Here is a 24,726-nt window from a genome sequence, read left to right on the forward strand (position 1 = left end):
TCCTTTATGAACCTTCCTCCATTCCGCTCTGTGTCACTTAAGTCCAGCTGTAGGATCGAGGCCTCACTCAACTCTTTGTCAGTTGGCAGCAGTTTCAACCACTGACAATGGGGAATCTGCTCGCAGGCTCAGCAGCTGCCCCTGGCAAAACATACACCGCTCCTGCGGTTTCAATACGGCCCTGCTCGCGCGCGCAATCTATACACAAAAGGGGAGGAGGGGGGCGAAACTTTGCCAAGAGTTGAGACTCCTCCTTCCCCTGCGCCTGCCACTGCCTCCCGGCAGCCGTGCCCCCGCTGGGTCCTGTGCGCGGGCGCCCGGGGCTGCGTGCGTGGGGCGCGCCAGGTGGCAGCGGCGGCGGCACACGTGTGTGCACCCACATGCAGTGCGTGGGGCCCGCCAGGCATGTTGCTCCCCTCTCTCCCTCTCGCCCGCGGGGCGCTCACCTCCGTCCCCGTAGGTCTCCACGCCGTAGCCGTCCTGCAGCCCGTTACTCCAGGTGCCCTCGTAGCGGGCCGGGGTAGTGAGGCTTTGCCGCACCCCGTAGCGCCCCTTGAAGCCGTGGGACCACTCGCCCCGGTACATCCACCTGCCCTTGGTCTCCACGCCCAGCCCGTGGCGCTTGCCCTGCGCCCAGTAGCCCTGGTAGGTGTTGCCGCTGGGCCAGGTGTAGCCGCCCACCACCTCGAAGCCGTGGGACCAGGAGCCCGCGTACTCGCCCTGCCCCTTGGGCCCGGTGCAGATGCCGTGCCCGTGGGCTTTGCCCTCCTCCCAGCCGCCGCAGTAGGTGCCGCCATCGTCGAAGTCGAACCTGCCGCCCGTCATTCAGGGGAGCGCGGGGCGAGCTCGGCTCCTTCCTTCTGTCCGCTGCTGCTGCTGCTGCCGGCTCCGGATGCTGCGCTCCCCGCGGCCCCTCCGCTTCCAGCGCCCCGCGCTGCAGGACTGCCCGGGTTCCTCCGCCTGCGCCCCGGAGCTCGGCGCCGGCGCCCCGGGCGCCCCGCCCCCGCCCCTTCCCCCGCAGGTCCCGCCCCTTCTCCACTTCATAACAATACCCGGAGGCAGCGGCGCGCGGTCGGTCCCCCGCCCCTCCCCCGCAGCCCGCCCCTCCTCCACTCATACACCCGGAGGCAGCGGCGCGCGGCGGTGGGGGCAGGAGCCCGGCACCCTCGGAAGGGTCCCCCCCGCGCTGTGGGTGCAGGGTGAGCCGAGCGTGGCTGGAGGCGCATGTAGGGTGAGCTCTGCTTGGGTGCCAGCGTTCCCCTGGGCAGGTGCGTTGGGCGCACAGAGAGCAGCGCGGGATGGGTGCCTGTCTGTGCGCGAGCATCGGGCTATGCAAGGGTGTATGCTGGCTGCAAGCACAGTATGTGGGAGAATACAGCTGTGGCTCTCTGCGGAGGTTTGTAGGTATGTGTTAATATAGCTTTGTAGTCATATAGTATCTGTAGCTACCTGCGGAAAGGACACAGTGTGTGTTTGGAAGTGGGTGTGGGGGTGCATATGTGACTGTAAATGTTTACACGTGTGTTTATAGATAATGCTCAAAGAGGATTCTGGGGGAAGCCTCTCTGTCTTGTAGGTGGTAGCAGTGCCCCTCTTCAGAGGATGGTTTAACTTTACCAACACGCTCAAACATATTCCAAGTTTATAATTCTTCTTTTGTACTTCTCAGAGCTTTAGGGGTGGTCCCAGGAGCTAGTGTTGTCTGAGTAAAGCTGAGCTTTATCTCATCCTAAACAGCACAGAAGACCCACCCTCACTGCGGTGCTAATGAACACTGTGCCAAACTGACAATAGTTGCCGGAAGTGAGGTCTAGGAGTATGGAGCAAAGGATACTGTAGTTGTATCTGTGATCTTTCAAAGACATAATGGTGGTCACCTTTTAAGAAGTCTCATTGTGCCTTTAACTTGATGGCCTTTGGATGACTGGATAGCTTCAAGTACTGCCAAGCGCTCTTCACCAGACATTTGGTAATCAGATAAAAATATAAGGGAAGTGACAGGAGATGGCACAGAAACGCTGGACAAGATTTAGTGAAGAAGAACCAGGAAATTGTGGTTGGTGATAGCTCAGAACTGCAGGGATTGATGTTTTCCGAAACCTTAGTTTCACATTCTTTTGAAGTTACAGATGGGTTGAAAGAACATTTTAAAGCAAACTTTTCACTGCAACGGATGTTTGGGGAGTGGGAGAGTACGTATGCATCTCATAATTGCCTCAATTTCATGCCCTGTGATATGTGACCTCCTACGCTGATAGAGCTGAATAAAAAAAAAAAGTGGTTTGATTGGGGGGCTTGGGTCAATGTTCACATCACAGTCACCACCATCAGTACCTGGCCCAAGCTGGGAAGCTAATGAGCCAACCAGAAGACCAAATTTGGTGATGAATCCTGGTCACGTGCCACCTGAGGCATGTTGTGCTTATGCTAAGAAGAAGTGTTTTGGTGAAGCAACATCTAAAACAAATTATTAATAGAAACTACAGATTATTATGAGAAAAAAACGTATTAATGCAAGGTGAAAAAATTGGGGAAAAAATCAGGAAATGAAAGAGTAACAACCATGATACATACATTAAGCTAAATTCAGCCCAGGAGTGAGCCAGTGTAGCTTCATTTTCTTAAGTCTACACTAACTGAAAATACTGCACCTATATAATGTTGCTGAGTTAACTCTACTGTTCAGGCTTTCTTTCACAAATTTACAACCTTATGGTTGTCCTGAGTTGCACAATTGTAATGCAATTTCACAAGTAATTATGAATTAATATAATTTTCTAACTTTATTAAATATTTTTGTCTAATGTATCAGAGGTCTGTTTCTTACTGAGAACTAGATACCTGTGACATTTCAAGCTGTGAAAGTCAGCTACGGCTTTAACTGTGAACAACAAAAAATGGTGGGTTTTTTTGTCATTCATGTACTGGGGACTATAACTATTACCTAGTGCCATAAGAGTACACTTGGCTCTTGAATCAAAGAAGAAAAGGTCCCATCTGCAAGGAGATTACAGAGTACTATAGAGTGATACTATAGTAAGTGAAGACTATGGAAGCTGGAGAACAGTGGTGACCATTTTACAGTAGACAACATGCAAACCATTATTAATACTAGTAGTCTGATTGAAATCAGTGCGACTACTTGTATAAGGAATTTTTGCATTAGTGAAAATTGGGCACTTAGGCCCTGATTCAGCAAGGAATTTAAACATGCATCTAACTTCAAGGATTTGTGTAGTCCCCCTACTCATGTGCTTAGAGTTAAGTACATGCTTAAGTGCTTTGCCAGACTAGGGCCAGAGAGCTCAGCACTTTGCAGGATCAAGCACCTAGGATCCAGTTAAGCAAAATATTTCAATACATTCTTAAATGCTTTGCAGAATTGGTGTGGACTGCTGAATCGGGGCTTATGTGAGCAGTTTGTGATCATCAAAGCTGTATTGCCACATGAAACCAGATCCTTGGCTGTGGCTGAGTAGTACACAGCACGGGTTGTGGACGCCAGGGGCTGGGAGGAAAGGAGTAAAAGTGAGTTTTCTCATATAAAGGCTTTTATACCAAAGACAAGGGGAAAATTCTTGCCTGGCTCCATGGTGGCAGACATCATTTTTATGTTATCCAAGTTAATAAATTTACACATTTATATTTAGTTATGACTATATTTAACACAATTGAATGATGTCTGTTTGCTGTAGACAGGAACATATCGCTTTGTACAAATTGAATATCACATAGATTAGTCATGAAAGTGTTACTGTGTATGCTGGCATGTCAACACCATAGGATTTTCTGCAAAAAGAGAAAAAATGACAAATGTTATTAATACGTTCAGGAATTTGATGGGGTGCTTACCCCACACAAGGTCTGGAGAGGCTGAAGTGGCTAGGCAGGCCAATTAACTGCCCAGGATACACCTGAAGAAGGAGACAGGGAGCAGGCCACTAATTGGAAATGAGCTCAGTTGGGCAGGAACAGGAAGGGCCTCTATAAAGTCCAGGAACTAGGAGCAGCAAGGGGGCTGCAAGGAAGTAGTGTACAGTCATTCTATGAGGTGGGAATTTGGCCTGGCAAATCCAGAAAGAGGGAGAAGCTAGAGAGGTAGGAAGAAGCCCAGGAAAACAGCAGCAAGGGGTAGCCTGTACAGACCTTGGCTGCTTGTTATAGGGTTCCTGGGCTGGAACCCAGTGTAGAGGGCAGGGTAGGGTTCTCCTACCAGCTACTGGAGAATGGCACAGAGCACTGGAAACACCAGCCAGATAGCTGGTCCAGTAGGACTTTGACTACCCTGGAAGTGAGGACCTTAGTGACTTGAGGGCCAAGCCATGAATAGGAAGCTGCAGCTCAGGGAGGGGCCATAGGGTGAAAGAGATGACTTAGAGAGGGCCTTGTAAGAAATGTAGTCAGGAGGTCAAGGGACATATATTCCTTGAGAGTATTGATATGGAGACCTCCAAGGCTGAGGAAACTATCCAGCTACAGAGGACTGCTATCACACCACCAGGGGAGGAGGATATGGCTTTGTCACAGGGAGGTCACTGGCAGCTGGTTACTTCTGGTAGCAGGCAGCGTTCCACCCCTACTCCCAAACCACCCACTATGGTGATGGAAAGTTGATATGGTGCCCTCGCAACGCGTGATGAGGAATCATCCCCAAAAGTGGAGGAGGAGAAGCCATGTACCCCCAAGGCTGGGAGGATTTGCAGCCAACACTCCCAGGAGGAAACATAGATTAGTGGTGGTGGTGACGCTCTTTTGAGGGGGACAGAGGCACCCATCTGTTGCCCTGACCTGGCATCCCGAGAGGTATGCTGCCTGCCAGGAGGCTGTATGTGAGACATTACAGAGGGATTGTGGAGGGTCATCCATATGGGCACCCCATGCGACTCATCCATATGGGCACTAATAATACTGCAAGGTATGACCCTCAGCAGATCAGAAGTGACTACAGGGCTCTGGGAGTTGGGAGGGCAGGAAGTGTTCTCTTCAGTTCTTCCAGTCAAGGGTAGGGGCCCAGGCAGAGACAGATGCATCCTGGAGGTGAATGCCTGGCTGCAAGGATGGTGTCGCCAGGAGGGCTTCGGCTTCTTTAACTACAGGATGCTGTTCCAGGTAGGAGGACTGCTAAGCAGAGATGGCGTCTACCTATTGAAGAAGGGGAAGAGCATATTTGGATACAGACTGGCTAACCTAGTGAGGAGGCTTTAAACTAGGTTTGAAGGCAGGCGATCAAAGCCCACAGGTAAGACAAAACATGAAGACCTGGGAGAAGGGTTGGAATTTGGGGGGAGCATGGGCTGTCATAGCAGGGATAAGACAGAGATGACAGAAGGGCGGGGAGAGGGGAATCAAATAAGTATCTTAAATGTCTGTATAATACTGTGAGAAGTATGAGGAATAAGCAGGAAGAACCTGAAATGCTAGTAAATGAACACAACTATGACATAGTTGGCATCACAGAGACTTGGTGGGATAATACACATGACTGGAATATTTGTATAGAAGGGTACAACTTGCTCAGGAAGAACAGGCAGGGAAAAAAGAGAGGAGGTGCTGCCTTGTATTAAAAATAGATTCACTTGCCATGGAAATAGGATACAGACTTGTTGAAAGTCTCTGGTTAAGGATAAAAGAGGTAAAAAAACAAGAGTGATGTCATGATAGGGGTCTACTACAGACCACTTAACCAGGAAGAAGAGGTGGATGAGGCTTTTTTTAAACAATTAACAAAATTATCCAAAGCACAGGACTTGGTGGTGATGCGGGACTTGAGCTAGTAAGACATCTGTTGGGAAAATAACACAGCCGGGACAGATTATCCAACAAGTTCTTGGAATGTATTAGAGACAGTTTTTTATTTCAGAAGATGGAGAAAGCTACTAGGGGACAGGCTGTTCCAGATTTGATTTTGACAAATAGGGAGGAACTGGTTGAGAATTTGAAAGTGAAAGGCAGCTGAGATGAAAGTGGTCATGAAATGATAGAGTTCTTGATTCTAAGGAATGGTATGAGGGAGAACAGCAAAATAAAGACAATGGATTTCAAGAAGGCAGACTTTAGCAAACTCAGGGAGTTGGTAGGTCAGATCTCATAGGAAGCAAGACTAAGGGGGAAAACAACTAAAGAGATCGAACTAGCTAGACATATATAAAGGGTAACAAGAAAACATTCTACAAATACATTAGAAGCAGAGGAAGACCAAGTACAGGGTAGGCCCATTACTCAGTGAGGGGTAAAAAACAATAACAGAAAATGTGGAAATGGCAGAGGTGCTTAATGACTACTTTGTTTCGGTTTTCACCAAGAAAGTTGGTGGTGACTGGATGGCTAACATAGTGAATGCCAGTGAAAATGAGGTAGGACCAGAGGCTAAAATAGGGAAAGAATAACTTAAAAAATCCTTAGATGAGTTAGAGGTCTTCAGGTCACCAGGGCCTGATGAAATGCATCCTAGAATACTCAGGAAGCTGACTGAAAAGATATCTGAGCCATTAGCAATTATCTTTGAAAAGTTATGGAAGATGGGAGAGATTCCAGAAGACTGGAAAAGGGCAAATATAGTGCCCATCTATAAAAAGGACAACCCAGGGAATTACAGACCAGCCAGTTAAATTCTATACCTGGAAAGATAATGGAGCAAATAATTAAGCAATCAGTTTGTAAACACCTAGAAGATAATAAGGTGGTCAGTAACAGCATGGATTTGTCAAGAACAAATCATGTCAAACCAACCTGATAGCTTTCTTTGACTAGTCAGTAACAAGCCTGGCGTATGAGGGGAAAATGGTAGACATGGTATATCTTGACTTAGTAAGAAGCTTTTTGATACTGTCTTGCATGACTTCTCTATAACAAAGTAGGGAAATGCACCCTAGATGGAGCTACTATGAGGTGGGTGCATAACTGGTTGGAATACCGTTCCAGAGAGTAGTTATCAGTGGTTCACAAGTCATGCTGAAGCATAATGAGTAAGGTCTCACCGGGATCAGTTCCGAGTCTTGGTTGTGTCAGTATCATTCATCAATAATTTAGATAATGATATAGAGAGTATGCTATAATTGTTGTGGATGATACCAAGCTGGGAGGGTGCCAAGTGATTTGGAGGATGATATAAAATTCAAATGATCTGGACAAACTGAGAAAGGTCTGAAGTAAATAGGATGAAATTCAATACAGGCAAATGAACAAAGTTATCCCAGTTAAGAACAGGAACAGTCAATTGCACACATACAAAATGGAATACGGACTACTAGGAAGGTAGTACTAGGGAAAAATCTGGGGTCGTGTAGTGATCCAACTACATATGAGTCACCCAGTGTGTAATGCTGTTGCAAAAAAAGCAACATGTAATTCTTGGGATGTGATTTAGCAGGATCTGTTTGAAGTTTAAGACATGAAAAGTAATTCTTACTGCTCTGACTGTGGCTGATTAGGCCTTTACTGGTTAGTATTTGTGGTCCAGTTCTGGGCACCACTTTCAGTGAAAGAATGGACAAAATTGGAGAAAGTCCAAGGAGAAGAGCAACAAAAATGATTAAAGGTCTAGAAAACATGACCTATGAGGGAAGATTGAAAAAATTTTAGTTTGTTTAGTCTGGAAAAGAGAAGACAGAGGGGATATAACAACAGTTTTCAAGTACATAAAAGGTTGTTAAAAGGAAGAGGGAGAAATAATATTGTTCTTAATTGCTGAGGATAGGACAAGAAGCAATGGGCTTAAATTGCAGCAAGGGAGGTTTAGGTTGTACATTAGGAAAAACTTCCTAATTGTCAAGGTGGTTAAGCAGTGGAAGAAATTGCCTCAGGAGGTTGTAGAGTCTCCATCATTAGAGATTTTTAAGAGCCGGTTAGACAAACACCTGTCAGGATGGTCTAGATAATACTTAGTCCTGCCATGAGTGCAGAGGACTGGATTAGCTGTCCTCTCGAGGTCCCTTCCAGTCCTGTGATTCTATGAGCACATCACTGGACATCAGCAATACCAGGAGAGATGAGCTGAAGTGCCACTGAGAATCAAAGTCAGGAAAGTCACTACCAGTAAATTATTTCTCTGTTGGATTGTGTTTACTGAGCGACAACCTATCCTAAATTCTCAATTACTGAGGGACAATCTACACTCATTGCTATATTTGCTTTCCGCATGCCACTGTTAGTATAACTTTTTATGAGTGATGTATTCAAATATTTGGATACTAATATTTGTAACTGTATCATTACATTTATTAGCCTAAATGTGGGATATTGCAAATTACGTACTATACGTTGTGACAGACCCAGACCAGTGGGATACAGGAGTCTGGTAGAGGGCTAATATACTGGTAACTGGATGAGTAGTTTTCTGTTCCCTGAGTGACCAGAGCAGGGGCTGCACTAGACTAATCAGGAACCTGCTAGAACCAATTAAGGCAGACAGGCTGATTAGATCACCTGCAGCCAATCAAGGCAGGCCAATCAGGGCACCTGGGTTTAAAAAGGAACTCACTCTAGTCAAGCGAGGAGGAGCTGGGAGCAAGAGGCACAAGGAGCTGAGAGTGAGAGGGCGTGCTGCTGGAGGACTAAGGAGTACAAGCGTTATCAGACACAGGAGGAGTTGATCCAGACTGTGGGGAAGATCACTGAGGTGAGCAAATCTGCCAATAAGTGCAGGACCCACCAAGGTAGAGGAGGAACTTGGTCACAACGTACTTTATGGCTTTTTAAAATCAAACTTTTGGATAATTTAAGCATTATACCCAGATGTATAGACACTCTTTCCTTAACCTGTGTATTAGATATTAGCATTAGCTTTAATAAAAAAAAATCGGTGTCAATCTCTTCTTTGTCCTGAATGACCTTAATAGTGGAGAAACACATACTTTTTAAACTTTTCATGTAAATAAAAAGCACTGGATTCTTGTGTCTAGGCTCTATTCAAAGAAATTAGGTTTCCCTGCAGTGACATCTTGCAATAATCTTTTCATTATGATTAAGGCAGATTATTGTTTGTGGTCCTAGGTTAGATTAAACTGGTTTTTAAAGATACATTAGATTTTCTTTAGTTTTTCTTTCTTCATGGTCAGGGCCAGCTCCAGGATTTTTGCCGCCCCAAGCAGCAAAAAGAAAAAAAAAGCCACGATCACAATCTTTAGCACTATCACCGCCACTTCAGTCTTCAGCGGCAATTCAGCGGCGAGTCCTTCACTCCAAGAGGGACTGAGGGACCCACCGCCAAAGAGCCAGATGTGCCACCCCTCTCCGTTGGCCGCCCCAAGCACCTGCTTGCTGGGCTGGTACCTGGAGCTGGCTCTGTTCAGGGTGCCACTGCAGGGCAGATTTAAGGTTGGTTGTATGTGCCTTTCCATACCTTAACATGTGGATTTCTGGTAAGTTTAACCTTAATTATGAATTTCTTTGGCTTATAATCATAGAACTGGAAGGGAACTTCAGAGGTCATCTAATCCAGTCCCTGCATTCAAGGCAGGACTAAGTATTATCTAGACCATCCCTGATAGGTGTTTGTCCAACCTGCTCTTAAAAATCTCTAATGATGGAGATTCCACAACCTCCCTAGGCAATTTATTCCACTGCTTAACCACTCTGACAATTAGGAAGTTTTTCCTAATGTCCAACCCAAACCTCCCTTGCAGTAGGCTTAAATTGCAGCTTCTTGTCCTATCCTCAGCGGTTAAGAACAATATTATTTCTCCCTCCTCCTTGTAACAACCTTTTATGTACTTGAAACGTGTTGTTATATCCCCTCTCAGTCTTTTCTTTTCCAGACTAAACAAACCAAAAATTTTTCAATCTTCCCTCATAGGTCATATTTTCTAGACCTTTAATCATTTTTGTTGCTCTTCTCTGGACTTTCTCCAAGTTGTCCACATCTTTCCTGAAATGTGGTGCCCAGAATTGTGCTTTTAAAGATGGAGGTGTGCCTTCATACTGATTTCTGAAGTTACCCTTTCATTCCTATTGATGGAGGCAGCTGCGTTTTGGTGATTGCATTTATTTTAGAGACGTTAGCACATATAAAAGGTGTGATTGCTTGAAAGCTCTGAAGGCTGAAATCCTCAATTTAAGCACAGAAAAGATTCAGAGCTAGCAACTGTAGTGTGAATTTTCTCAAATCTTTCCACAGATGTGACTTGGGGGAGAGGGTATTTTAGTTTTTGTGTCCATTCATCATCTGGCCTCTGAATTCTATTATATAAGGGCGCCAGTTATAGTGGGGCGGGGGATTGGGAGTTTTTCATTTGTCTGTCTTGCCATATCACCTTAATATTTGAGTTCCTTAGAAATTAACATAAATCCCAACTAACACTCTACACCTGGACCTATAATTCTTCTTTGTCTTGATCCCACTGAATTATTAAGCTTCCATTTATAAATAGCTATTAAATGGGTTAATAAATAAACTATAAATTTTAATAAATGGTTAGTCAACTGTTAAGAGTCCAACAGGTCTATAGGTAGCTTATAACCATCTGTGACATGCTGTCCTGGTTTGCTTATAACCATCTATAACACTTACTAATCATGTCTCTGTCATCCTTATAATAGCTATTAATCATTTATGAACCTTTTATAAATGGAACTTAATAATAAAGTGCGACTGCCTTCTCTCATCTCTTCCCGTGAGGAGTGGGCTTTTAAACAAATCCTTATTATACTAGCAAAACTATAGCAGAGAGATGGATCTTGCATTACGTCTATTGGCAACTGGACAGAGACTCACTTTTCACAGGAAAGCAGGCTTTGAGAGCCATCAGGTGATGGTAGCAACCAAATGTTGCCAATCTGTCTTAGATCTGAACTCATAAAACAGAGGAGCAAGGCAGACAGCCTGTTACCAATCTATTGAACAGTTTAGTTGTTTTTTTCTAGAAAACTAGGTCGATAGTGTTTGATGTCACCCAGGTGGATCAAAAACACGCTAAAACACTGTCCAATCAGATTATTTTTAGTGTGTATTACTGAGGGAAATACTGTATAGAAAGATATTTAAAAATAAGTGTTAAGACTTGCAAGTAACTTTCCCACCAGTAAATTTTGTTTTTTTTATTTCATCCTATCATGCTTGGAGTGAGTGTTGAAAGATGAGCAGCCAAGGAGTGGTCAGCCGGAGGGAGAAGAGCGTCATACAGCCCCCAGAATAGCAACAACAGTAAATATGGTCATGCTGTTCCTCCACTCAGACCCAGATCACATTTACAGCATGCATTGGGTCCATTGGCTACCAGACATTCAGGAGCTTTGACGAAATATTTACAAATGTAACTGCAGTTAAGAAGACCTTATTCCAGCATCAAACAAGCTGACATCAAGCAAAAGGAGGAGACGTGATCACGGGCCACAGTGTGCAGGCACCATACAGTCTATGGGGAGAAAAATTTTTAATCACCAGCTGGTTCAATGCTCCAAGATATGAACTATGTTCTTGTTCCACTCACATCTACATGGGAACTTGCTGTTATTTGCAGCTGACTCATGGCCACTGAAGCACACAGGTTTTGCATAATGGGAAAGGTGGACTGCAAAATGATTCTCTCTCTGTGACTGTCTTATGTTTTATATAATGCCTATCACAGTGGTATCAAGGTGCCTCACTTAATGAAGGAGCAGAAAATCCCAGACTGAAAAGGTGTTTATTTCACTGTTCTCTCATATATTTAAAAATATCCCATGAAGTAAGACATAATATTCTGCATGATCAGTGGCACACATGGTGTATGAGAAGGGGTGGTCAAGCTAGTTCAGCTGGCTGGGAAAACCCTGTTAACTTCTCAGATTTAGAAAAAGGGGATCTTTTTCAAGGATCCAAAAATGACCTCTTACTTCTGTATACAAAACTCTACTCATCATTTTCATGTGATTTCCCCCAACCTGACTCTGCTGTTAACTTGCAATTAATTTCTGTCCTAATTTCCATGATTTGCTTACCCGAGACTATAATGTGTAAGTCAAATTCTGCGCTCATTTACACACTATCTAGCTCCTCAGAGCTATAGGGAATTGCACGTGGTGAATCTGGGCATTATTTGCCCTATAGCTCTATACCTATCTTGACAATTTGAAAAGCTGGTTTCATTCCTTTTGCAGCTTCTCTGCTTTGTTGGTTTCTTCTGCCCACCCACTATATCACTTGGAGTGTTACTGAAGTAGGTTTGTTATTTCAGACACATACCAACGCCTGCTGCACTCATTTCTCCCCTACAGTCTTACACAGGGCACAGAGTCAACTTCATACTTACATTTGTATCAGTTACACACACAGGATCTAAATTCATCCCTTCCTCTGTATAGCCTAATATTTTCTGTCCGATGATAACTCAATATATACTAAATAGTAAATCTGGTTGCTTTTTTACTACAATTTTCAATTTGTTTAGGTGGAAACAATGTATTTCTCTCCTTATAGAAACCTTGCTGAGACAAACATGATAAAGGAAGTGTGTTTTCAGAGCAGCAGTCCAATGACGCTATTTAGTTAAGAAAAAATCATGCCATCATGTTACAGTCCGTGCCAAAATAACATAGACCACTATTCAGTGCCCAGTATCCACTGCTGCCCAAAACCTTATCTTGTCCTATTTATACTTTCACAACTGAGGTCTTGTTTAAGAGCTGGTGAATATTGTATTTCCTTTTTTTAAAAAAACGAACAAATTTGCTCCAGGGCTGGCTATATGCCTATTGTGTTTATTTGCAGAAAACATATTTTAAATTCAGATGTGAATTGACTTCTGCTGGAAGTACTTGTGTGCGCTCATCCAATCAGGGAGCAGAAACAACTGACCATTCAGGACTAAGCAACGCAGCTCAAATTTCAAATGTTGACTCCTAAATACTTGCAGAGAACTATTTATGATCAATGGATAGATTAAAAAAAGATTAATATACAATATAATCTTTTTGAATATGGGACCACACTGAGTTGACTTCTGTAAAATTTCACTAGTTTACACAAGCTACTGATGTGATCCTGTGTTTTGTAGAATTCACTATAAATCACTAAAAAATTTGAGAGAATATTTAACTGATTAAAAAGGAAGTTACCAGTTTGGTAGTCTAATGAAGAATAGCATAGAGGGAATGCCGCTCCATTTGAATATCTAACAAAACAGAATTCTAACATCTGGCTGAATAGAATGGAACTTGCATTGTAACAACTTTGAAAGTCTCCTCATTTTTTTGTTGTTTTTAGCATAGAAAATGGAACTTTTTCCCTTGAGGCCTGCATAGACAAGACCTCCTTCTGGGAAAGTTCAATAACATAGCTTCAATAAGAGACAATTATGGAGGTAGTCAAATAGCAAGAGGAACTCATTAAGTGTAACAAAAGCTAATTTGTTTTTTATTTAGTAAATATTTATGTACCAAGCTAAGATATAATTAATCACTGTAATTTCTCTTTATTGTCATTATAAGGTTTTATGATGCACCCATCACTGTATTAGTTGGACACACTTTACATGGTTTGGATTTAAAGTAAATTTTTTTCCCCCAAATATAGGAAGCAAAGAAACTTTATAGCTTCAGTATATCTATAGTGCCCCCTGCCCTTCCAGTAGCACAAGAAAATCATAAAGCCAGTTTACCCAGCCTTTTGAGGCTTCCCCCTGTGTGAGGGAATCCTCATGTGATGTAGAACTACTGTAGCATAGAGCAGCCATCATGCCAGGATTCTGGGCTGCCCCGTGATCCATGATCACAACAGATAGAACTTAAACACACTTTTGTCTGCGCTCCTCTCCAGTCTGGCCCCATGACTCCGTGAAGCACTGCATTCTTAAAGGATAATGCTGGAAATAATCTTGCCAGTAGACTGAATGCTGGGGTTTCAGACCTGGAAGCTAGTAAAAAGTCTAAACAAAACAAAAAAAAGTTTTTATAGCTCTTTCTGAATGTAGCCAAACTCCAACATAGATTATGTATTTCTGATGAAAACTAATTTCAGAGGCCAAGACCTGAGAATGTCTTGCTCTAAATTCAACTGGATCACAGAGGTTAGGTGTTCTGGATGAATGCTGAATGCATATGGTGGGTCAGAGAAGAAGGTTGGTCTTTGAGGTTAAAACTAGACCCTAAGCCATTTAGGGGTTTGGACATTGAAGAGGAACCAGTACCTTTAATTTCAGGTTAACTGGCATCCAGTGAAGAGCACAGTGATACTAGGTATTCACTGGTTCACTCTGGTCAGAAGGTGAGTAGGGATTTTTGAAGGAGCTGAAGCTTCTCTGGCCTTATTTGTTTAATTTGTCTTGTTAATTTTCAACCCCTTGGCACAATGGGGCACTCAAGAAATTAATTAAAAGGGTATTTGGTTGTGCTTAAGTGTTGGTCAGTAACAGTTCGTTACTTAATTTTTATGGTCTTTACCCAGGCCATTAATATTATTTAAATATAGTTTTTTATTAAAAAGCTTTGACTCATTCAGTCTTCATTATGTTCAGTCTTTGGAGTAAAGTTCAGAGAGCAAGCCCTGGAATGTAGCATTTGGTTTTAAAAATAAAAGTGTAAGTTTCCACTGTGGCATCTTTCTAGCCTTCACAGGTGTGCATGAAAAACTGACTATGTACATATTGCAGGTGCAAAAACATGCAGGTATTAGACTATTGTCAAACTTGCAAATGCAATTCCATACTTATAGCATGCTCAAGTGTATTTGCACCTGTCAGCAACCAAAACGTGGGCATTGTGTCCTATGGTTAGAGCAGGAGCCAAGGTCAGAGCTAGGGTTGCCAGGCATCTGTGTTTCAACTGGAACATCCAGTCGAAAAGGAACCCTGGCGGCTCTGGTTAGCACTGCTGACCGGGCTGTTAAAAGTCCATTCGGCAGCGCAGCAGGGCTAAGGCAGGCTCCCTGCCTGCCCTGGCTCTTTGCAGCTCCTCGGAAGCAGCTGGCATGTCTGGCCCCTAGGTGCAGCGGCAATCAGGGAAGCTCTGTGTGCTGCCCCTTCCCTCAGCTCCTGTTGGCTGGGAACCATGGCCAATGGGAGTTGCAGGGGCAGCATCTGCAGGTGTGGGCAGCGCACACCATGCAGAGCTGCCTGGCCAGGCCTCCGCCCAAGGGCTGGATATGCTGGCCACTTCCAGGAGCAGTGTGGAGCCAGGGCAGGCAGGGAGCCTGCCTCAGGCCCACTGTGCCACTGACTGAGAACCACCTGAGGTCAGCCAGAGCCCACAGCCCAAGCCTACTGCCCCAGATCAGAACCCCCTCCTGCACCCAAACTCCATCTCGGAGTCTGCACCCCCTCCCACACTCCAGACCCCTTGGCCCCAGCCCATAGTCCCCTTTTGCACCCCAAAGCTCTCATCCCTTCCCCTACCCCAGAGTCCACACCCCCAGCCGGAGCCTGCACCCTCTCCCACACCTCAACCCCCATTGGGGGCTGTGGGAAGCAGTATGGGCTAAGGGATGTGCTGGCCACCGCTTCCCCCATGCTCCATTGGCCTGGAATGGTGAACTGCAGCCAGTGGGAGCTGCAATCCGCTGAACCTGCGGATCCTGCAGGTAAACAAACTGTTCCGGCCCACCAGCAGATTTCCCTGATGAGCCGTGTACCAAAGGTTGCTGATCCCTGCACTACAAGGATGGATCATTTACCTGTGTAGTTACCATATGTACTCACTGTGTAGTTAGCTGGAACACAGCAGTCACTTTTGGGCAGCAAGACTATGCAACTCAGTTTTTTAGGAGGGAAATGAAGAATAACTTCTCCAATTGAAATGAAATTTAGGTAGGCAGAATATAATTAGCCAAGTTGAAATTTTGACAGAACCATTATGGTTAACTCTTCTACTATGTTTGATCTCTTCTAACAGCACCAAAATCCCTAACAACATACGAGAGCACTGGATATATTGACTCATAGGAGAAAGCCCCTTTAACAGTAAGCTGTTCCTTTGTGTTTTCCCACTCAACTAATGCAAAGATTCAGCTCTGTATTAGCTGTATAACTGAGGAAAACAACCACAAGCATTATAGCCACATGTCAAATATTATCATATATGATGGTGTACTGGCCCCGCACTCACATGGAAGGGATTAAAGCAGTGGTCTTAGCAGCAGAAGTCACGCCCCCCCAATCCTGCTGGGCATGCTCCAACTGCTGCTGCAGTATAAAAGAGAACAGCCTAGGGGAGCCCTACTGAATTTGGCCACTAGGTTGCACTTCCCTGCAGCCAAAGGGAGCCCTACTGACTCTGGCCATTAGGCTGCAGTTCCCTGCAGTCCAGGGGAGTCCTATTGACTTTGGCTGTTGGGCCTTGCTTCCCTGCAATCCAGGGTAATCCTATTGGCTTTAACTGTAGGCTTACCATGTCCTGGCCCTACCCCCAAGGAGATGGAGTGTACTGTCCCCACAACACATGGTGGAGAAAGTGGACAATGGGGCCTACTAATGGGACTTGAGTGAAGGGAGATCGCCCGAAGCCAGCACAGAGTTCCCCATCTTGGTAACTGCTGCAAAGCAAGATGGAGAGAGACAAACCATTGAAGTGGTTGTTAGAGAACCAACAACTACAGGCGACTCAGCAAGCACAACCGATGCAGCAGATCACTGCGCAGCAGAGAAACTTGTGGTCCCCGTAAGGGTGAACAGGATGCTGACACAGGCCCTGGTAGACATCGGATGCAGCCAGACCCTCATCCTAAAAGAGGCCGGGCTCACGGCAAACTGGGCCAAGTGTCACCTTGGCCAACGGGAGGTGACATACCTGGGGTACGCAGTGGGAAGCTGAACCCTCTAGTAGATAAGTTATAAACCCTAAGGAACTGGCCTGGCCCCAGGACAAAGAGGCAGATGAGACAATTCCTAGGACTGGTAGGGTACTATCGCTGGTTCATACCTGATTTCGCAGTGCTAGCAACTCTTCTCTCAGACCTGACCAAGAACTTGCAACCACAGAAGGAATGGTGGTCTGAAAGATACGAGGTTCCCTTCCAGACACTGAAGGAAAGGCTAGCCCAGCCTAGCCCCAACTTTATGAGACCCTTTGTCCTACAGACAGATGCCTCACAAATTACAGATGCCTCACAAACTGGACTCGGGGCCATCCTCTCACACGAAGCTGATGGGGAAGAACACCCAGTCCTATACCTAAGTTGGAAACTGTTCCCCAGGGAGACTCAATCATTGAGAAAGAGGCACTAGCCAAGAAGTGGGCAGTGGAGGCTGGCATTATTACTTGTTGGGGAACCCATTCCATCTAATTACAGAACCTGTTACCACTACCAGGGCCCTGTGCTGGGACCTGGTGGAGCAGGGAGAGCCTGGGTTCTCCTACCTGGCTGCCCCCTTGGGGCGCAGGCCACTGAACTATCTCCCACTGACTCTGATCATCAGGCCATGCTTCTCTGCAGCCAAGGGGAGACCCACTGACTTTGGCCATTAGATCATGCTTCCCTGCAGTCCAGGGTAGTCCTATTGACTTTAACTGCTGGCCTACCACGCCCTTGCCCCACCCCTAGGGGATGGGGTGTATTGGGCCTGCTACACCATATTAATCCATTTGTTCAATTATTCTTTATTAACTTTGGGAAGCGACTAATAGATTTTAAAGGGTCCATTAGATCATCTAGTCTAACCTCCTATATAACACAGACCATTACATTTCACCCAGTGAGCCCAATAACTTTTGTTTAACTGAAGCATATGTTCCAAAAAGGCACCCAGTCTTGATCTGAAGATTTCAAAAGATGGAGAATCCATCATTTCTCTTGGTAGTTTGTTCTAATGATTAATCATCCTCCCTGTTAAGTTTTTCTGGCTTTAACGTCCAGTTAATGGTTCTTGTTATGCCTTTCTCTACCAGGTTGAATTGCCCTTCAGAACTTAGTATTTCTCCGTGTGAAGGTATTCATATGGCATAATCAAATTACCTCTTGATCTCTCTTTTGATGTGCTAAATCAGCTCAGAATAGGCTTGCCAACTTTCAAATAGCAGAAAACCGAACACTCTTGCCCCGCCCCTGACCTATCCCTACTCCAAGGCCCTGCCCCCAATTCACTCCATCCCCCTTCCCTCTGTTGCTTGCTCTCCCCAACCCTCACTCACTCACTTATTTTCCCTGGGCTAGGGCAGGGGTGAGATGTGGGAGGAGATGAGGGCTCTAGCTGGAGGTGCAGGTTTTGGGGTGGACCAGGGATGAGGGGTTTGGAGTGCAGGAGGGGGCTCCAGACTGGGGCAAGGGGCTAGGGTGTGGGAGTGGGAGTGGGTGCGGGCTCCAGGAGGCAGTTTGGGTGAAGGAGGGGACTCAGGGCTGGGGCAGGGTGTTGGAATACAGGAGGGGCTGAGGGCTGCAGGCTCCAGGAGGCGCTGACCTCAGGTGACTCCCGGGAAGTGATGACATGTCTCTCCAGCTCCTAGGCAGAGGTGCGGCCAGAGAAAGGCACTGGCCGAATCCCCCCAGCTCCCAGCACTGAACTTTGGGAAAATACTGTCTTGCACTGCTCAAGGCAAGCAGCGTAAATTTATTAATTGGTTCACCACTTCATCAGTGGAAAGTGGCCATATACCAGCCTATGCAAAACCTGAGTAGATTTGCCACACACTTCATACAAACCCACTAGTAAAGATAAACAGTTAAACAAATGTATTGACTATAAAAGATAGTTTTAAGTGATATTAAGTGATAGGCAAAAAGTTAGAGTTAGTTACCAAAAGAAATAATATAGAAGTACGTAGTCTAAGTTCTCAACCCTATTAGACTGGGCAGCAACTAGATGAAGCAGTTTTTCTAACTCCACGGCATATTGTAGTCCTTAACATACAAATTTGTCCCTTAAATCTGGGCCAGTCTCCTCCGCTGGAGTCTTCAGTCTTCTTCTCAGTGTCTTTATTGCTTGCAGCATAGGGGGGTAGGAGAAAGGCCCTGCATGTGGCCACTGTGTCTGTTTTATACCTTCAGTCCATGTGCTTGGAAAACACAAGTCCAGGCATGTCTGGATGAGCATTGCTGAGTGTCCAGGCAAGGCTAAGCAATTCCCCTGGTGTGGCCTCATGCAGGTGAGTCATTGAACTGTAGCTTCCTTGCTGGAAAATGGTTGTTGATGGATTGTTTGTCACCCCACCTGGGTGTTGGTTACTTTCCTTGCTGTTGCCTCTGGGGAACTAATATCTGGCTGATTCCCCCACTTACAGCATGTTTTAGTGACAACCATACAACACAATTCTCAACATCATATGTATTAATAGTATACATATATAGATAGAGAAATGACTTTTAGCAGATTATAACCTTTCTCCTGATACCTTACAAAGCATGCTTTATATGTAAGATCACGATTATATAAAAATGAGGAATATGGGGGTTACAGGACGCTCCCCCAAGGTATAGAATGTCACACTATGGTAATGAGCATATAAGTAATTAGACAAATAGCAGTAGGGTGGAAGCAATAGAAATGTCTCAAACAGATTCGGGGATCCAGATTTTATATTGCATTGGGGGTCAATATTGTCAGGATTAATAGCTAAAAAAATTTCATTGGTGCAAATTTTTTGAAAGAAAATGGGTGCAGGGGGAGAGCGCATTGGTAGAAAAATGCCCTTATTGTTTTTTTTATAAACAAAAACTTTCATGCACAAAAAAATCTCAGCTTTTAAAAAAAAATTGCCAAAAGGTTCAAAACATTTTTATCTATTTTCACTGAAAACTTTAAAATCATTATAAAATCAGCTATTGAAATGTTTTATTTACCAAGAAAAATTGTTTGGTAAATAAAAATTGTTGATACCAGTTTTGGTAACATTTTCAATAAAAATTGTAATAAAAAGATTTAATGAAACATTTTGAAAATGCCAAAAATTGGGTCCATATCAAATTCTGAGAAATGGAAACCCCTTCAATTTTGAAGTGTGTTCATAATTTTTCCCTCTCTCTTTTAAAGTATTTGCAAGTTAGAGATTATACTTGAGATACTGCATAGCATCTTGCAAAATTGTATCTATCCTCTGTGAGCTCACCGCTCAGTGCCATGTATGGCCACCACCATCTTTGACAGGCACAGAAAGCAATGGGGCCCAGCAAAAAGCCTACTTGTGCTTATCACTGAGCTGCTACCAGGAGTCACCAGAAGGGGAAATGGACTGTTTAAGGATCTTTGGTTAGGGAGAGAAGCCATGTAAAAACCCTAAAATTTCAGCTTGTTTGTGTGCATGTTGGCAAAAAGTGACAGAACTGGGGCAGGCATGAATGAAGCTGTTTGGGGGACTCAGTAGAGAGACTGAAGAATATAGATCAGATTGTGCCACTAAAGACTTGTCTATACTGTGAAATTAATTCAGATTAAGGTAGGGTGTGAATTTCAAGCAGAATAGCTATTCTTGACTAACTCTCTGTGTAGACACTCTTATTCTGGAATAAAAGCATCCACACAGGAATTTAATCTGGGTAGTTAATCAGGAATAACTCTCAGTGAAGACAAATCTTAAGACACCTGTGTGGATTGGGGCTAATGTGAAGCTGTACCATTCCAGGGAAGCTCTGGGACACAATTCCTCCCTCAGCTCTATGACATGAAGGCAGAGTGAGTGCGGCACACCATCTTTCCCAAGGGTGAGCGCTGCTACTTTTCCATATCTTCGTGAGGCACCAATCCTTTTGCATCTCTCCTTGCTCCTCTGGTTGTTCCTCAAATGCTTGGTTTGTGTTTGTACCTAGCCCTTGTGTGGTGGGAGGCATAAACCTCCTGATGCTCTTCTCCACCTCGCCCCCTCCAGTTGCACAAAAAGAAGGGATATTATGATCATATATGTGATAAGAGAACCAGAAAGGAGAAGAGGGAGGGGGAACGCACAGCAAAGGGAGAGCAACAAAGCTAAGGGAAAAGGGATGGAACAAACAGAGGAGGCATAAGAGAGGACAGAGGTGAAGAACATGATTGAGATGAGAAGAAAGCATGGGGAGTGTGTGGAAAAGATGAGATGAGGAGGCTAGTGGGAATAAAAGAGATGCCCCAAAAAGCGAGGTAGTGTGGCATGGCGGAGAGTTTGCATTAGACCACAATTCAAGAGACCTGGATTTTAATCCCAGTTCTTCCACTCATGTGCGGCATAACCTTGCGCAAGCCTTTGTTTGTCTCCTCTATTTCGATTGTAAATGGCCTCTAATTATGTGTTTGTACAGTGCCTAACACAGTGGGGCCTGTAGTGCTATTTTAATGTGAATAATAATAATAAGAGACGAGATAGAAAAACAGGAAGAACACAAGACAGAGAGTAGGGACAGAAGAAATTAAGAGATGGGGAAAATTCATTCTGTCATAAGGATAGAAAGGCTGTCTAATCAGGAGTTGATTTGGCATGATGTAATTCAGGAATAATAGGGAAGGATAAATTCTTTAGAACTATTTTTGTTTCTAGCTAGTCGTGACATTTGAGTTTCTTAGTTTTATTTGACATTGATCTACTACATTTTTAAATGCTATTTTTAACAAGTGCCGGATTCACTTTATATTGAAATCAATGAGTGTTTTCCCACCCAACTTCAACTGGAATTAAGACAGGCCTTAAGGATCTGATCTGAAGCCCACTGAAGTCAATCGGAGTCCTCCCACTGACTTCAATTGGCTTTGGGTCAAACACGAAAGGAGTTTCTCTATTAGTACTTAGTAACAAGCTCTTCTTCCAACCGGAAGGAAACATGGTCCCTTGCACACTTACTGTTATTTTTATTATGGCAGTGCCTAGGGCGGCCAGGCAGTATGCAAATGTAATAAGACATTCCCTACTCCAAGGATCTTGCACTTGAAGTATAAGATCAGAGGCAACAGGTAAATACAACAAAAACATGTGGGGAGCACAGGGTCACTAAGATGATTATCATAGAATCATCTACGATAATGATGATTGGAAGAGACCTCAGGAGGTCATCTAGTCCAATCCCCTGTTCAAAGCAGGACCAACACCAACTTAATCATCCCAGCCAAGCCTTTGTCAAGCCGGGCCTTAAAAACCTCAAGGATGGATATTCCACCACCTCCCTAGGAACCCATTTCAGTGCTTCACCACCCTTCTAGTGAAATAATTTTTCCTAATATCCAACCTACACCTCTTCCGCAGCAACTTGAGACTATTGCTCCTTGTTCTGTCATCTGCCACCACTGAGAAAAGCCTAGCTCCATCCTCTTTTAAACCCCCCTTCAGGTAGTTAAAGGCTGCTGTCAAATTCTCCCTCACTCTTCTCTTCTGCAGTAATCCCAGTAATCTTCTAAATAATCCCAGTTCCCATAGCCTCGCCTCATAAGTCATGTGCCCCAGACCCCTAATCATTTTCGTTGCCCTCCACTGGACTCTTTTTCCAATTTGTCCACATCCCTTCTGTAGTGGGGGGATCAAAACTGGACACAATACTCCAGGTGTGGCCTCACCAGTGCCAAATAGAGGGGAATAATCACTTCCCTCGATCTGCTGGCATTTCTCCTACTAATACAACCCAATATGCGGTTCGCCTTCTTGGCAACAAGGACACACTGCTGAGTCATATCCAGACTCTTGTCCACTGTAATCCCCTGGTCCTTTTCTGCAGAAGTGCTGCTTAGCCAGTTGGTCCTCAACCTGTAGCAGTGCATGAGATTCTTTCTTCCTAAGTGCAGACTCTGCACTTTCCTTGTGAACTTCATCAGATTTCTTTTGGCCCAATCCTCCAATTTGTCTAGGTCACTTTGGCCCCTGTCCCTACCCTCCAGCGTATCTATTTCTTCCCCCAGCTTAGTGTCACCTGAGAACTTGCTGAGGGTGCAATTAATCCCATCATTCAGATCATTAATAAAGATGTTGAACAAAACTGGCCCCAGGACCGACCCCGAGGCACTCCGCTTGATACCATCTGCCAACTAGACATCGAGCTGTTGATCACTACCCATCAAGCCCAACAATCTACCCATCTTTCTATCCACCTTATAGTTCATTCATCCAATCCATACTTTTTTAACTTGCTGGCAAGAATACTGTGGGACACCGTATAAAAAGTTTTGCTAAAGTCAAGATATATCATGTCTACCACTTTCTCCATATCCACAGAGTGAGTTATCCCATCATAGAAGGCAATCAGGTTGGTCAGGCATGACTTGCTCTTGGTGAATCCATGTTGACTGTTCCTGTTTACCTTCCTCTCCTCCAAGTGCTTCAAAATGGATTCCTTGAGTACCCACTCCATGATTTTGCTAGGGTCTGAAGTGAGGCTGACTGGTCTGTAGTTCTCTTTCTTCCTTTTCTAAAATATGGGCACTATATTTGCCTTTTTCCAATCATCTGGGACCTCCCCCAATTGCCGTGAATTTTCTAAGATCATGGCCAATGGCTCTGAGATCACATCAGCCAACTCTCTCAGCGCCTTTGGGTGCATTAGATCTGGACCCATGGACTTGTGCACGTCCAGCTTTTCTAAATAGTCCTTAACCTGTTCTTTCACTACTGAGAGCTTCTCACCTCCACCTCATACTGTGTTGCCCAGTGTAGCAGTCTGGGAGCTGAACTTGTCTCTGAAGACTGAGGCAAAAAAAGCACTGAGTACTTCATCTTTTTCCACATCATCTGTCACTATGCTGCCTCCCTCATTCAGTAAGGGTCCCACACTTTCCCTGATCATCTTCTTGTTGCTAACATATCTGTAGAAACCCTTCTTGTTACCTTTACATCCCTGCTAGCTGCAACTCCAATTGTGCCTTGGCCTTCCTGATTACACCCCTGCATACTCTAGCAATGTTTTTGTACTCCTCCCTAGTTATCTGTCCAAATTTCCACTTCCTGTAAGCTTCCTTTTTGAGTTTAAGCTCACCCGAAGATTTCACTGTTAAGCCAAGCTGGTTGCCTGCCATATTGCTGTTCTCTCTGCACTTCAGGATGGTTTGTTCCTGGACCCTCAATAAGGCTCCTTTAAAATACCCTCAGCTCTCCTGGACTCCTTGCCCCCTCATATTAGCCTTCCAGAGGATCCTGCCCATCAGTTCTCTAAGGAAGTCTAAGTCTGTTTTTCTGAAGTCTAGGGACCATATTTTGCTACTCTCCTTTCTTCCTTTTGTCAGGATCCTGAGCTCAACCATCTCATGGTCACTGTTGCCTAGGTTACCAACCACTTCTACTTCCCCTACCAATTCTTCCCTGTTTGTAAGCAGCAGGTCTAGAGGAGCACAGCCCCTAGCTGGTTCCTCCAGCACTTGTACCAGGAAGTTGTTCCCAACACTCTCCAAAAACTTTCTGGATTGTCTGTGCATTGCTGAATTGCTCTCCCAGCAGATGTCAGGGTGATTTGAAGTCCCCCATTAGAACCAGGGCCTGTGATCTGGAAACTTCTGTTAGTTGTCCGAAGAAAGTCTGTCTATCTCATCTTTGTGAGCCGGTGGTCTATAGCACACGCTCACCATGACATCACCCATGTTGCTCTCGCCTCTAAACTTAACCCAAAGACTCTCAATAGGCTTTTCTCCAGTTTCATACTGGAACTCTGGGCAATCATATCACTCTCTTACATATAATGCAACTCCTCCATCTTTTCTCCTGTACTTGTCCTTCCTGAACAGTTTATACCCATCCATGACAGTGCTCCAGTCATGTGAACTGCCCCACCAAGTTTCTGTTATTCCAATCACATCATAGTTCCTTGATTGTGATGTGATTATATATAAAATATATATAAAATATATATAAGTATAATAAGCAATAGTCAAATTAACTTGAAATTCACCTGAAAACACTTAAGCACACATTTAGTTTATTCATGTGAGTTGTCCCATTAAAATTAAT

The 24,726-nt window shown here is 44.5% G+C and overlaps 2 protein-coding genes across 6 annotated transcripts in view; one reads left to right on the plus strand and one right to left on the minus strand.

The window, feature by feature from the left end:
• The window catches only part of JPH1 (junctophilin 1), a 514,941-nt gene that overhangs the window by 122,471 nt on the left and 367,744 nt on the right, over positions 1-24,726 (minus strand). The window contains exon 2 of one of the 3 annotated variants that reach the window (XM_032784770.2): positions 447-873. In XM_032784770.2, coding sequence (XP_032640661.1) covers positions 447-825 — 379 coding nt within the window. In that variant the 5' untranslated portion in view covers positions 826-873. Of the gene's footprint in view, positions 1-446; positions 949-24,726 lie in introns of those variants that run through there. The other 2 variants (XM_032784771.2, XM_032784772.2) reach the window with 2 other exon arrangements.
• GDAP1 (ganglioside induced differentiation associated protein 1) overlaps positions 1,124-24,726 on the plus strand; it is a 55,342-nt gene continuing 31,739 nt past the window's right edge. For 2 of the 3 annotated variants that reach the window (XM_032784775.2, XM_032784777.2), the window contains exon 1: positions 1,124-1,404. Coding sequence is in view for 1 of the 3 variants with exons in the window: in XM_032784774.2 (XP_032640665.1) it covers positions 2,898-2,900 (3 nt within the window). In the remaining 2 variants the exon portion in view is untranslated. Of the gene's footprint in view, positions 1,405-2,812; positions 2,901-24,726 lie in introns of all 3 variants that reach the window. The other variant, XM_032784774.2, reaches the window with a different exon arrangement.

Source organism: Chelonoidis abingdonii, chromosome 2, assembly GCF_003597395.2.
Source record: "Chelonoidis abingdonii isolate Lonesome George chromosome 2, CheloAbing_2.0, whole genome shotgun sequence".
Lineage (NCBI taxonomy): Eukaryota > Metazoa > Chordata > Testudines > Testudinidae > Chelonoidis > Chelonoidis abingdonii.